Source organism: Sarcophilus harrisii, chromosome 2 (assembly GCF_902635505.1).
Source record: "Sarcophilus harrisii chromosome 2, mSarHar1.11, whole genome shotgun sequence".
NCBI lineage: Eukaryota > Metazoa > Chordata > Mammalia > Dasyuromorphia > Dasyuridae > Sarcophilus > Sarcophilus harrisii.
Genome location: NC_045427.1, coordinates 235,217,607 through 235,232,627, shown reverse-complemented (window position 1 = coordinate 235,232,627; position 15,021 = coordinate 235,217,607). Strand labels below are relative to the sequence as shown.

The window sequence follows — 15,021 nt, the reverse complement described above, 5'->3', positions numbered from 1 at the left end:
AGTAGAATACATGCATTTTGATGACAAAGGTACTTAACCTTTGTACTTATATCCCTAGCACTTAGAATAGTGTGTAACAGGTGCTTAATAAATGCTTTGTAATTGATTGTGGTGGGTGTATTTTTGTCCTTCATTTGGAAAGATGACCATGGTATCAGGAAGGTAATGCCTTGACATGTGTGTGAGTTAAATTTAAGTGAGAGAGGCAGTCATTAACCTCATTTTCTCCTCCGGAACCATCTGGGTCCAGTGGCAAGATATAGTTCAGGACAATTGGATGCAGTGGAAAAAAGGAATATTTAATAGAATTTAACATTGAGTGAATAGAATCCTCATTTCAAATTAATGTTAATCTTTTTTCTTTTATCATCTTAAATAATAAATAAAATAATTTATTTTAAGAAGGGTATTTGTGTTTTATTTTAGGGAATAACCTTATTGCCTGACTTTGGAGACAATGTATGAAAGTTATCTTTGTATCTAATAGAATTGAATGAAGTAGAATAATGGGCACCACAAGTTAGCATTATTTCCATGGTTAAATGTATTTCAGTATGATAGTTAGGAGACTGAAAAAAGGTGCCTAACAAATAATCATTCTGGATATTTTTTAGAGGATTTTTTTCATGATAAGCTTAAGCAAATCATGACTAAAATTAGTAATGAGAATGTCTTCTAAATTGCTTTTTAATGATATTGATTTTTGTCATGAATTTTTTATTTAAGAAGCAGAAATAAATGCAAGTAATCTTTTGCAATAAAGTTAGTTTGAATATTTCTATTCCATTTGTTTTGGCAGATCCCAAAGTTTTTTGAACTCTGCTCTGATAGTGTTTGGGGAATGCGGAAAGCTTGTGCTGAATGCTTTATGGCTGTGTCCTACACAACTTCACCTGAAGTTCGAAGAACCAAACTGTCTCCTCTTTTTATCAATCTTATCAGTGACCCGTGTAGATGGGTGAGTTGAAGGAAGTACAGATTAAGAACGTTAAACACTATATAAATATTTGACTTAAGTTTTTCATAATTAAAAACTAATCAGAAGGTATAGATTTTTAACCTGGCTTCCAAATTCATGGCTATGGCTTCTATATTTTGGGAAATTGAACCATATGTTTTCTTTCAGCAAAATCTGTCAAAAAAATTTCCACTTTAATGGTGATAGTATGTTTTCTGTTGGCTTGCTTTCTACTTGATTTTAAGTTAGTCTTTTGAGGGTGATAGAATATTTTGCCACCTTTTAAAAACTTGTTAGCAAATTTCATACTCAGCATAGTGAAGAACAAGCTTTTTTTTTTTTTTTTTTCTAGTTTTTTCAGTTTATCTCATTTATAGTATGATACACATATGTCCTTACCAAGGATTTGTTACTGATGATTCTTATTTTGAAAGCAAACAGAAGGAAACAATAGAATATCTTTTAGTCTAAAGCTCTAGAATGATGGTTTGCTAGGTTTTGTAGTGCATTCTTTTGGCCAGTAAAGGAATTTAGGACATTTTTATATGCCATAAATTACCTAAAGCTAAAGGCTTTTCCCCTATTTTTAATTTATCTGTGTGCCCTTTCTTTCCCAGAACCCAGTTTACTCATCTTGTAAAACATGAAGTTTGGATAGAGTGACCTCATGGTCCTTTCTAGTTCTAAGATACAGCAAAGATTAAAATTTCAGAAAGAAATGAAAATATTAATTAGGAACTAATATAATTTTATTATAATAGTGTAGCAATAGCTGTTATGTTAGAGATCTTGGGAGATAGGAGAAACAAGGTATAAAGTTATTTTAAAATTATTTTTTCCCCCTTGCACTTAAAGGAATTAGAATTGGACTACTTATTTCACCTTGGGTGATTTAGGGAGTACTTATCCTGCTCCTATAAAACATGTTAAATTGAGTTGAAAGAATCTGATAGGAGCCCTAAGCAAAGATATCCAGCATGCAATAAGGAAGTCATTGGTTCCTTTTTCTCATTTTGTCTTGTTACAGGTACGTCAGGCTGCTTTTCAGTCTCTTGGTCCATTTATTTCTACCTTTGCAAACCCATCTAGTGCTGGTCTTTATATTCGAGAGGATGGAACCCTAAGTATCCGGCCACCAGCACAAGATATAACTCCGACTTCTGACTCCACAAGTAGCTGTGTCAATATTACATCATCTTGGTAAGCCCAAAGTAAAAAAAATAGCTATTGCCCCAAGTTTATTTTCTGTGTAAATAGTCAAGAGTGGCTATGTCATTGTATGTAAAATGGATAATTTGAACTTTATTTATTTAGAGAACTATATTAATTTTAGTGAGATACAAGGTGACTAGGTATATAGAGGGCTGACCCACAGTCAACAATACCTGTGTTCAAATCCCACTTCTGGTTATATGATATATGTAGTGGTACTGTGATTCTGGACAAGTCACTTAACCTTTTGGTGTTTCAGACATCTTTTTAAGACTTTTACTTGCATGTTAGGAGGATTGATAGAGGAGTTCCTCTCTGGGAGCTTGCTACACTAATGAAATCACAAGCCTGATTAAAAAAAAAATAATAGAAGTATTGAAACAAGACTACTATAAGAAACAGTGATTACATGTTGTAAGTTCATGTGAAATATTTATGAATATGAGATCTAAATAATTTAGAAACATGTTTTCTCTTTCACCTTTTAGTTATAGGAAATCCTATAAATAATATGAATACAATAGTAAGAGCCCCAAATGTCCTGGAACATTGTAATATGTGTTGATTTATATACAAAAGTGATTTAAAATTAGATAACTTAGCAGTCTGTTTTACCTATTGATGATGGGTTATTTCACTTGTAACTCTTGCAAGTAGTGGTGGTAAATTTCTATTGATTTATTTATTCATGATTTTGCTTCCTAACTCTCATGTTACCTTAGACAGACACTTATAAGATGACTGGAGTTATTGATATATGCTGTGAACGTAAGCTTTTTAGAAAAATTATGATATAACCAACTGTCCAATTATTATTGTAATGTAGGATAGAGATATGTCACTATATCAAAGATCTATGATTTCATTGGTGAGGGAACTTACTCAAGTTGTCATCCATCTGTTACTTAGTAAGTCTTAGGGATTTGCCTGAGGTACAGAGATGTTAAACCATTTCCTTGTCTGCCAGTAAGTTTCAAAGGTGGCATTTGTATCTAGGCTTTTCTTTTTTGCAAGTCCAGCATTCTACCCACTCTTCGCTGCCTTCTTTCTTTGAAAAGAACATATGATGATTTTAGGCAAAACTTTCATCCCATTCTTTTCTAATCTTTTGTGAGAGTCTAGCAGCATATGTTTGACTATTTAGAGTTTGATATATTTAATATCTACTTTAAATATATTTCATATACTCAATATTTTATATATATATATATAAAATATTGAGTATATGTTGTATATATATATATATATATATATATATATATATATATAAAATGTCTATACGTGTGTGTGTGTGCATGTGTGTTTGTTCCTCTTGTTCTTGGCTCAAAGAGATCCAGCAGTGAAATGGGGAAGAGAACTAAGGGGAGCAAGACACAGAGTCTTTAGTGGATAAACATTTCAGTGCTGCCAGACACATGTGCTTTGCAGGGTATTAAGTTATTTATTTGTTTGTTTTTCCTCCTTCCCTCCCATTTTCTTAGTTCAGGAAATCCTGAACACATAAAACCAGATCCATTGACTGAAGGAACATCAATTGAAACTAGTAATTTCCTGCATGTTGAAAGTTCGCACATAGGTGAAGTGGAAAAGAGAATGGCCTGTCCTGCTAGTGCTGAAGAGGAGTTGATTAAAAGTTGCCAGAATGACAATTCTTGTGCAATCAAAGATGCTAATGATAGTCAAGTAAACAGCTGCCAGGGACTGAACAGAGCCTGTTCAGGAAGTTCTGAGGACATATTCAATAATTTTCTTTACTGGCGCACACCTCTCCCAGATATCAGCCAGGATTTAGAACTGCTTCAAACCAAGACTGAGCAACAGGAAGAAGGATGCTGTATACCTGACACTGTGTGTAAGAATTGTGTTGCCAGTAGTGAAATAAAAAAAGTGTTGGAAAGTTTACAGGAACATATGATGAATGATCCAGATGTCCAAGGTATAAGTCAATAATTGTGATTTTGTCTGTATGGAATGTGTGAGTACATCTTCCTTTCTATATGAGTGAGAGTGTGTGTGTGTATGTGTGTGTGTGTGTGTGTGTGTATATGTGAGAATGTGTGTGTGTGAGAGAGAGAGAGACAGAGAGAATGAATGTATGTGTATTTAAGTGAGATGAAACCTGCTCAAACTTATCACTGCCTAGAAAGTGTTTTGTCTTTGTATATGTGAGTATGTGAGAGAATACATGTATTCAGTTTGAAATCGGTTATAAGTGTAAAAGCATGTATGTTTTGACAGTACTATATAATTTCTATTTTTAATAGTACATTGATTACTGATAAAGAAAAGCTCGATAAGAGGGTTCAACTTGATATACCTTACAAAATACTTTCCTTACCATCAGTCTTGTGAGCTAGATAGTATTATTCTCTTTACAGAACAACAAATAAAGTTTAGAGGTATGACTTGCCTATAGTCAAACAGCTAGTAAATGTCAGAACAGGAATGTGAACTTTGTATTTCTCACTGTAAACTTAATATTTTTTCAACTATTACATGTTTGCCCTTTTATAAGTGTTCCCCTTTATGAATGTTGCTTCTATTAATAATCAGGATTGGGGAATTAATTTTGAAGTCTCTGTTTACTATCAAAACTCCCTCCATCATCTGAATAATTTAGTATTTTTATTCTTGCTTAGAATAGAAAGATCTGGGGGAGGGGGAGGGAAGCAACTTTTTCATGTAGAAAGAAAAAGTGTTTTTTTAATTATGTGATTTTAGGGGATTTTATGAGAATCCATATATAGATTTCCCTTCCCTCAAATTTATAAAGGAAATAAGCTAAATATAAGCTAAATATCGGTTAAAAAATATATTTTAGTTTTGTAAATGTTTTGATCTGTTGGGTATACTTAGAAGAAAACAAGTTCTTTTCACATAACTACACATTTAATTATGGATAGAGTGCCTGCCAAAACTAGGATGACCTGAAATCAAGTCTTGACTTTGGCTCTGTTATCTGTGATCCTGGCTCTGTGATCTGGACAAATCCCTTAGCCTCTCACTGCTCTTGGCAGTTTTTGAAGCCAGAGTTCAAAGAAATTTCCCTCATTGGGGAGTTCTTTTTTCCAGTGAAATCAGCATCATTCCTACTCTCTACCCCTAAACATTTTGTCTCCAGAAATGCAAAAATAAAATTTTAGGAAACATTTTATAACTTAGAAGAGCTTGCAAAATTTTTTTGAATTTATTTATAGAAAGTTGTGCAAAACATTTTGATTTTGTTGAATAAAATGTGTGTGAGTAGATAGTATAGTCATTATTATGATCTTTCTTTCAGAGTGACAATGGGCAAGTCAATAAACTTTTTGAGCCATAGATTTTTTATTTTTTTTAAATGGAAATGAAAATACAACTATTTTCACAGGAATATTTTTTAAAAAAAAAAACATTTGGTCAGTGAAGCGTAACATAATTAAGAGTTGTGGTTACTTATGGAAGAAGTGATGACTTGCCATTTCTACTTTACCAGAAATGAATACTTAAGCACAGAGAAGGAGGCTCAAACTCTATCTGTCAAACCCTGAGTCTGCTTTGTTTAAGCAGAAAAGCATAGCATAGAGTATCATCTGGCTCTCAAAAGCAGGAGATCTAGAGGATAGTTAAGAATTTTTCCTTTATTCCTAAAGTTAAATAAGTTTAAAATGCACACATATATTTTATATGTATACATTGTATATGTTTACATTTTATACTTTTGATTTTGAAACAACCTACTTGTTTCTGAAATTCAGAGTCAAATAAAACAATTAACAATTGCTTAAATTTTTTCTGTATTATAGCTCAGGTTCAGGTATTATCAGCTGCACTTAGAGCTGCCCAGCTTGACTCTATGGGTGATTCTGAAACTAAAAATGCAGAAGAATCCCATGAAGAAGTATCCAGTTCAGAGCCTAGCTCTACTACTGAAAATCAGAACACTGTCTCTTCCATATCATCCCAAAATGAGTTGTTGGTGACCAGGGTAATACAAAGCACAGTGAGTATCTACACTTTTTCTGAATAATAAAGAGAAACTACAAATCTGCATTACATTAATAAATCTCACTTAGGAAAATAGCAAAGTTGTATTGTTGAGGTCACTTTTAGGATAACTTTCAATAATCAATTAGCAGATAACCATGGATGTGTTCCAGAACACAAGAGTTAGAGAGGCAAGTTACCAAAAAAAACCCTTTCCTCCACAATTGATTTGAAAACAATTAGATTTGCTTTTTTGTTTTGTAATGGGACTGGCCATATAAATCATAAGTCACAGGTAGTAGCATTAATTAGTAATTAATTAGTATTAAAAATAGTGGGTGAATTCATTAAATGAGTAATTAGAAGGTAATTCTAGCAAATGTTCCAGGATCTAAAATTCAGTGGTTCTCAAACTTTTGTTTTCAGTATCTTTATCCTATTAAAAATTATTGAGGATCTCTCCAAAGAGTTTTTGTTTATCTGGATTATATTTATAGACATTTACCATATTGGAAATAAAAACTATATTTGAATTTGTAGACCCTCTAAAAGGGTTTCAGAGATCTCCAGGATTCTCTAGCTCATATTTTGAGAACCACTGATCTAAATAATTCAACAAGCTTGGTGAAAACTTAAAATGGCATGAGGGAAACATTTCAGTGAAAAAACAATTATCATTAGCACCCTGAAATTTCCTGACCTGAACCAGTGCACCTGGTAGTGCTTCTCCAAAATTTTTTGTAGAACTTTCCTGGTATAAAGAGGCAGATCACTATTACTTCTCAAGACCACATCAACTCCACTCAGACCAGTATGATCCAGGATATTTACTGGATTAGCAGGACAGAGAGACACCTCAAAATCAGAACTAAAGTAGAGCAAAACTAATCCATTTCAACAGACATATTCAAAGGTCTAGTATTGTACTGAGGCTCTAAATTAGCTTTCACCTGTTTGTCAGAATGTGGTTTACAATAACTTATGCCAAAGAAGGCCTCTCTATTTTTTAAGTATATCTTTATGACCAACCACAGGTTAATGGGTCCAGCTTTTCAATTTTTACCATGTTTTTTTCAGTTACTTACTTTACCTTAATGATGTAACTGATCTACTTGTCTTTACTTGTATGCCAGCTCTCTTAGATTTTTTTTTTTTGACATTTTTATAAAGGAAAACCATTTTGAAACTTGATCATCTTAAAAGTATATAGTAGTCTTTTAAAAATAGCCCTTGATTGGTATAAAACTGTGGTTTCTGGTTTCTCACTTAAGGTTAACATTTCCCCAAAATAGGTGTAAAAGCCCATTTTGTAGGTAAGATTAGCTATAATGAGCAAAATAAGACTTCAAAATGTGAAGTTTCCTTTTGGATTTATCTCGCTGGAAAATATAAGTATTCAGACTTCTTTTATCACACATAAAAATTAAAATGATTGATTCTTCAAAAAATTTGGGTGATTTGAACTAATTACCTTTAAAATATTTTAAAAATTGAAAGAAACTTGGTTTCTTTCTATAAAGGACATAAAGTTGGTTCCTGAATCAGGTTGTTAGAAAATTTAGATTCTCTATTCAGTTTTAAAAGATTCTTCTTGTTAATAATAAATTTTTCGCAAAGAAAGCTAATTATTATGGGAGTATGATTGCAGAATACTTTTGAGCTTTTGGAACATTTTTGCAATAGCCAGTGTCACAAGAATATATACTGTAAAAACTATTGCATAATATAAATTTTCATTTTTATTTTCAAGAGAAATTACTCTAGAATGACAGATTTTGTTGTTTTTGGTCTTATTTATCTTAGAGAAAACTAGAACTTAAAATGATCATTTAAAAATGTTTCTTTTACCCAATAAACTATTAGGAAACATTTCAAGAAGATTTGAGAGTTGAAGCTTCTCACTTTTTATTTCAAAGTGAATTGAAACAATTCAATTCAATTACTATTTCCCAGGCACTTTTTAACATAAAGATTTTATATTCAAAGTACACACACACAGGAAGGGGTGTGTGTGTGTGTGTGTGTGTGTGTGTGTAGCAGAAATCAAGAGAACACATTTCTTACTATACCATTTTTAATTGAAGGGGATGCCTGTTCTCTTGGGAAATGGCTGAATAAATTGTGATGTTTGATTATGATACACTATTATAATATTATGAGAGGGATAAGCAGGATGCTCTCAAATAAACCTGGAAAATCCTCCATGAACCCAAGCAAAATGAAATGTAATGTATACAAAGTAATAGCAAAGTTGTGGGATAATCAGTTCTGAATGACTTTGCTATTCTTAGTAATACATTGGTCCAAGACTACTCTGAAGGACAAAAATTATCAAATAACATTCTAAGGTTGTTAATTTTTTTAGAGTGCTATTTTATGTCATCATTAGAGGTCTATTAATAGAAGAATAGTTTGAATCCTTTTTTTTTTTTTAACGGCAAATTATAACATATAAGTTCAACTCTTTAGGATTCTGAAAAACATCTTAATGGAACCAGTGAACATTTGCAAAAAGAGCAAATATCTGACCCAACCCCATTTGAAGACGATAAATCTAAGTTACAGGTTAGTAAAATTATACAGTTAGTAAAAAATAATTTGCTTTGAGAAGAAAATAGTCTACATTTAATTATTAATTCAGCTAACATTCATTACCCATTTTGATTTATAGACTCAAGTTGTCAATTGTAACTTTTTCTACCTTTAAAAAAAAAGGCTAAATAAAGAAAATGATCTGCAGAAATGCAGCATAGTATTTTAGTAAGCAAAAAGAAGACAGTTTGATAATATTCTTAAATTTTTATCATGCTTTGTATTCAGACCATTTAAAACAATTTTGACTGATGTGTTGATAACTGACTACTGAATTGAGTGATTGGCTACTCTGTCTTCTGGGCCAACTTTTTGAATGAATTTATTCCATAATTTGTTGTATTTTTTCTTCTTGTTCAGTTGTTTTCAGGGTATTTGACTTTTTGTGACTGTATTGGGGTTTTCTTAAGATACAGTTTTCTTCTCTACCTAATTTTCTTTAAACTGGGGTCATTAAATTGTTTTGATGGTGATAAAAACAAAAAGAATATTGTCCCTCTATGTCCATTTATGATGATAATTTGCTATCTAACAGTATTTATCACTTTGTGTGTAGAGGACTGTGTTAAAATTTGAGCATTTAAAAAATAAAGTAGACAACATAGAGTACATATAGTATGAGATGAATTGGCCTTAATTAGTGCAATTATTGTAGTATACATGTACTTTTCAGATGTTGTTCTAGTTTTAAATATGGAATAAAAATTAGCAAACAGTGTCTTGACCTTTCAGCCAAACTAAAATAAATGAAATATTTGCTAGGAAATAAAATCTCCAGTGTAGGATTTTCTGGGTCATGGAAAAGAATATGTCTTTTGTTCCTATGAAATTTCCCTAGGATTGGCCTCGCATATTATGAATCATTTGTCATGTTTAATAATATGTTTTTAAAATCAGTTCTGGGATATTCTTTGTAAGTTATTTTTTTCTTTTAATTTTCTAGGATATAATACCTCAGCCATTATTAGACCAGTACTTGTCAATGACCGATCCAGCAAGAGCTCAAACTGTTGACACTGATATAGCCAAACATTGTGCTTACAGTCTCCCTGGAGTGGCTTTAACTTTGGGAAGACAGAACTGGCACTGCCTGAAAGATACATATGAAACGCTGGCATCAGATGTACAGGTAAATGTAGAATTTACAGAAGAATATACAGGATTCAACTTCAAGAACATCTTTCAACTAAAATATTTTTTATGGCTAACTTGTATATGTAAATAAAAAATTAATGTGAATTTATATGATCTACAAAATTATGCATTCAGATAGAGGCTGAACTAAATTTTATTTAATTTTGTTCCATGAAGGTAATTTAAGTTAAAATTTAAAGTATTTGATATTCATTTTATTACTTTTATTCCCTATGTATAGTGGAAAGTACGTCGGACACTAGCTTTTTCTATTCATGAGCTAGCTGTAATACTTGGAGATCAATTAACAGCAGCTGATTTGGTACCAATATTTAATGGATTCTTAAAGGATTTAGATGAAGTACGCATTGGAGTCCTTAAACATCTCTACGATTTTCTAAAGGTAGGAAGAAGTGTTTTTTTTTACTTTTAAACTTTTTACATAAAATACCAGATATACTTTATGTCACTAAGCAGTTAAATTTCTTTCTTGAAACTTTGCTTTCCTAGAAAATTTTGGTGTTGATAAAAACCTTAGTGGCCATTTTATGGAAAAGAAAACTGAGGTACAGAGGGATTAAATAACTTACCTTTGGTCACTGTATAGTTTACACTGATGTAAAACATATATCTTCTGGCATATATGTTCCGATTCTTCTTACTGTTACTCATATAAAAAAAAAAAAAGATAGTTTCAGAGATAAAATTCAACGATAACTTATTTTGAAAATGGACTCAGTAAAATGCATTCCCCTTAACCCAAATAATTAAATAGTCCTTTTTTTTGTGAACATTTTTATTCTGTACAAACTTAAGAAAAATATTCATGGCAATGTTTTAAATATATTTAGGTGTTATCCATCAATCTAAATAAGATATGTGTCATAATTAAAATAATGCATTGAATTTAGAATCGTGCACTAGGGTTCAAATTCTGACCATGCTAAATCACATATGTCACATAATAAATATGTGACCAGTAAGTCACATAATCCTAATTGGTCTTAGTTTTTTTAATAGTAAAACAAGAAGTTTGGATTAGATTATCTAAATTCCCGGTTTTAAATTCCATTTTTTTTTAATTAAAGTTTTTTTTATTCACAAAACATTTGCATGGGTAATTTTTCCAACATTGGTCCTTGCATAACCTTTGTTCCAAATTTTCCTCTTCTTCTCCCCACCCTCCCCTAGCTGGCAGGTATAAATCTCATATTTGAAAGGAATAGAAAGTATTCATAACTACAGCAGTAGTTAGTTAAAAAATATTTGTTAACTATTGCTATGATATATGCTGCAATGGAAATGCAAAATTTTTTCCTTGAGTAATTTAGTGATTTATGTGTAAGCATGTAATAATGTCTTTGGAAATGTCATTTTTTTTTTGTCTTTTTAGTTGCTTCATGCAGACAAGAGGAGAGAATATCTTTACCAACTTCAAGAGTTTGTAGTAACTGACAATAGTAGGAATTGGAGGTTTCGATATGAATTAGCAGAGTAAGTAAAAATTGCTGATGTGCATGAAAAGGTAAATTCAATTTGAAAAGCTCTTAATTTTTAAGCAGTCATTGACCTTAACCACATATTTTAGTAATAATCTCTTCTATACCCATTCTCACCAATGATCTACTTGTGCTTATAGATCACATTGAAAGAAGAACTCATTATCTTTTATGGCAGGCCCTTGTACTTTTGATACTTCTTATCATTAGGAAATATCCCCTTAAATCATGGCTAAATCTGCTCCTCTGCAACTTTCATCTTTTGTTTCCAGTTTTGTCCTTTCACACCAATCAGAACAAATTCATTCCCTCCTTTATGTGCTAGCTATTTGAAAACTTGAAGATGGTTATACTTTCTTCCAAGCTTTCTGTTCTCCAAGCTAAATAAACTCGATTCTTTCAACCAGTTATCATCTCGTTATATTCTCTAGTCTTTTTTCCATTCTAGTTGATCCCATCAGGACATGCTTCAACTTTTCTATGTCTTTCCTAAAATGTGGTACTGACAACTGATTGCTGCATCTATGGTTCATCAAGGTCCCAAGTAATACAAATGTAGCCCATGGTGACATGAGCTTTTTTAGTTACCATATCATACTCTTGACTCATTGTATGTATAGAGCACTAAAAGCTCAAGTTGTTTTTTTTTTTTTAAACAACAAAGAAGGCTTTATTATATAAAAAAGCACTTTGCCTTGATGTTGACTTTAATTTACTTCAGCCTATAACTATTCAAACATAATAAATAAAAAAGATCTTTTTTTTAATAGAAATTTGTGTAGTGACATTTTCCTATCTTTTATTTTGAATTTGATTTATATTGTCCAAATGACTTAGATTCTCATATAATTAATTGTTATCCTTATTAAATTTATTTGTAAGCCCATCATTTTTACTAGTTTCATACTTTTTATTTTCTAAGCAATATAAAAGTGGTCTTTTTTAGTAAAGTTATACTAGTTTTTGTTAAAGTAAGCAAATATTTAAAATTTCATTGTAAATTTTAGGCAGTTCTTCAAGACTACTTATGGTGCTGATTTACATGTCAATAGCAAGTTTCTCATTGAGAGTTGATTATATTGCTGAAATCATCCTAGGTTTGGGAAACAAAAAAACAAAAAAGCTAAGCTATAGGATACATTCTTCTTGTTGGAGATGCTTGATAGATGTTTGGATCATGGAAATGTGTCCCAAGTTAGATTTACTTCATTAGATACCAGAACTTTTCATTATAAAGATCTCTTTTTAAACCAAACAAATTATATTTGTTAGGTTATTTTTTTTATTAGTAATGGGAAAGGATTCGTTCTTTTATAATTGAAGAATGACTATTGTCATTTAACATTCACAGAGTGTTTGGCCTTGTTACTGGATATGATTGTGTTAAGTTTAAAAAAAATGACCCTGTATGATAAAAAGATAAGGCATTATGTAAACATATAAAATTATTTCCCACAGTGACTTGTCTTATTGCCACTTGAAGAATTAATAAAGATGCTATTTCAAGTAATTTTTTGTTGTTGTTGTTGGTTAATCTTTTTAGTAGTGTTCAATTCTTTGTGACCTCCTTTTTGGATTTTCTTGGCAAAGATACTACAGTGATTTGCCATTTCCTTCTCCCAACTAATTTTACATATGAGGAAACTGAGGCAAACAAGTTTTAATGACTTGCCCAGGAGTTAAGTTTAGTAAGTGTCTGAGGTCGGATTTGAATTAGGTCTTCAAAGCTTAGCATACTTAGCATGCTATCTCCTGCACCATTAACTGCTCTCATTTTGAGTGATATTGTAGCATAAAAATGACTTTTTAAAGGTGTACACTGGTTCTAATGATATGAGACATTAAAGAATTCTCTTGGTTTTGTATACTTTCAAAAGATTAGGTTTAGTTTTCACATTTTGTTTGTAGACTTAATATTATTAGAACAACAATAAAAAAAAAACAACCCTAAAATAGATAGTTACAAATGTTATAAAACCTCCATGACCCCTAGTGGTGATATTTCATAACTTCGGTGTAGCTTTTCTTTAGCAGCACCTTATTAATAATTTTTTTCTTTATTATGAATGATTTGTCTCCTGAAATTTTGAATTTTGATGTTAATAGTAACTTTTCATCCCATATGATCTCTGAGCACAAGATACTTTGTGATTTTTAAAGAAACTAAAATTATAGGTGTCTGAAATCTTTATTGTCCAGAAATGTTCTTTGGAGATAGTTGATTAAGTCCAAGGTATTCTTCTTCCTCTTTCAGTATAACTAGAGACAGACAGGGATTTATAGTTTCCAATTCTCCTTTTTTCCCATAGTTGCTTTTCATTTTTCCTTCTGCTAGCTATTTGAAAGATTGACATTTCTTTTCACACTTATTTCTCACTCTTGAAAATATTGAAAGGTTGGAACCAGATTTTCTTTTCTTTTTTTAAAATTAATTAAATTTTATGTTTTCAGATCCACAGTCTCACTCCTACTTTTCCTACCTCCATTCCATGTATCTGTCTGTCATTGTATAAACATACACAAATATTTCTCACTCTGCATTCTAAGTCTTTTGTCTTTTTGGCTAGAGTGGGTATCATATTTTATCTTGTGTCTTCCAAAGTTGTGGTTGATCATTGTATTACTCAGAGTTCCTAAATCTTTCAAAGTTGTCTGTCTTTACAATATTGCTGTTGTTGCATAAAGCATTCTCCTATTTTTGAGTAACAGATTTTCTTAGCCAGCTTTGTTTTGAAGAAAAGTAGCAAATCTTTCTATTTTTCTTTAGCTGAATATTGCTAATTTTAAATCCTTTGTGTGCTTTGCCATACATGAGTAAACATAAGAGTAGTTTTAATTTCTTTTGAAAGAACATTAAAGATATGAGATTTCATAATTTTAATTTTGCCTTTAATAGAGAAATGCATATTTCTCTTGGGCATGAAAATTTTTTAGATCTAATTGTCCAACTTTTCAGTGGTATTCAGTTATTTCAAATCTTCCCCTTATGACTTGTCCAGAAAAAAAAAAAAGTAAGAGAAATGATTATGCTGATTTCCGAAAGATAATCTAGTATTTCTCTTTCAGACAATTGATCCTGATATTGGAACTCTACAACCCCAGTGATGTTTATGACTACTTAATGCACATTGCACTAAAACTATGTGCAGATAAAGTTTCTGAAGTTCGATGGATCTCCTTTAAGCTAGTAAGGAAATATTTAAGCATTTTTTTTAACTGCCATGATTTGTATACTCCATACAGGATATCATTTTGTAAAATAACTTTTTGTAAAATATATTTTTCATTAATAGGAAATAAAAAGAAATCACTTGATATGTTTATATCAATTACTTAGTATTTTTTAAAAATTAAATTGATTTTATATTAAAAATAGTTTTAAATGAAAATGGATAAGAGAAGCTCATATGGAAACACTATTGTTTTCCATGAACCCATATCAGTTAAACAATAATGGAAAATGATCTTTGAAGTAGTAATTTATTAATTTTTTGACAGTAAAGAACCTATAACAATTATTATTCAAGTGTAAATGCTTATAAACTTGAAAACAAAAGATATATTTTATATATGTCTTGAGTATATTTTTATATTTACATATATGTGTGTGTATGCACATGTATATTTAGCTGGTATTCTTTTTTTGAATTTTCATTTTTGTGT

At 31.0% G+C, this 15,021-nt stretch overlaps 1 protein-coding gene across 7 annotated transcripts in view; it reads left to right on the top strand.

Annotated features, from left to right (window-relative positions):
* The window catches only part of ANKRD60 (ankyrin repeat domain 60), an 85,404-nt gene that overhangs the window by 45,481 nt on the left and 24,902 nt on the right, over positions 1-15,021 (top strand). For all 7 annotated transcript variants that reach the window (XM_031951681.1, XM_031951682.1, XM_031951679.1 and 4 more), the window contains 9 exons: positions 800-958; positions 1,986-2,158; positions 3,652-4,106; positions 5,953-6,149; positions 8,603-8,698; positions 9,669-9,854; positions 10,101-10,262; positions 11,253-11,353; positions 14,425-14,545. In XM_031951681.1, coding sequence (XP_031807541.1) covers positions 800-958; positions 1,986-2,158; positions 3,652-4,106; positions 5,953-6,149; positions 8,603-8,698; positions 9,669-9,854; positions 10,101-10,262; positions 11,253-11,353; positions 14,425-14,545 — 1,650 coding nt within the window. The remainder of the gene's footprint in view (positions 1-799; positions 959-1,985; positions 2,159-3,651; positions 4,107-5,952; positions 6,150-8,602; positions 8,699-9,668; positions 9,855-10,100; positions 10,263-11,252; positions 11,354-14,424; positions 14,546-15,021) is intronic.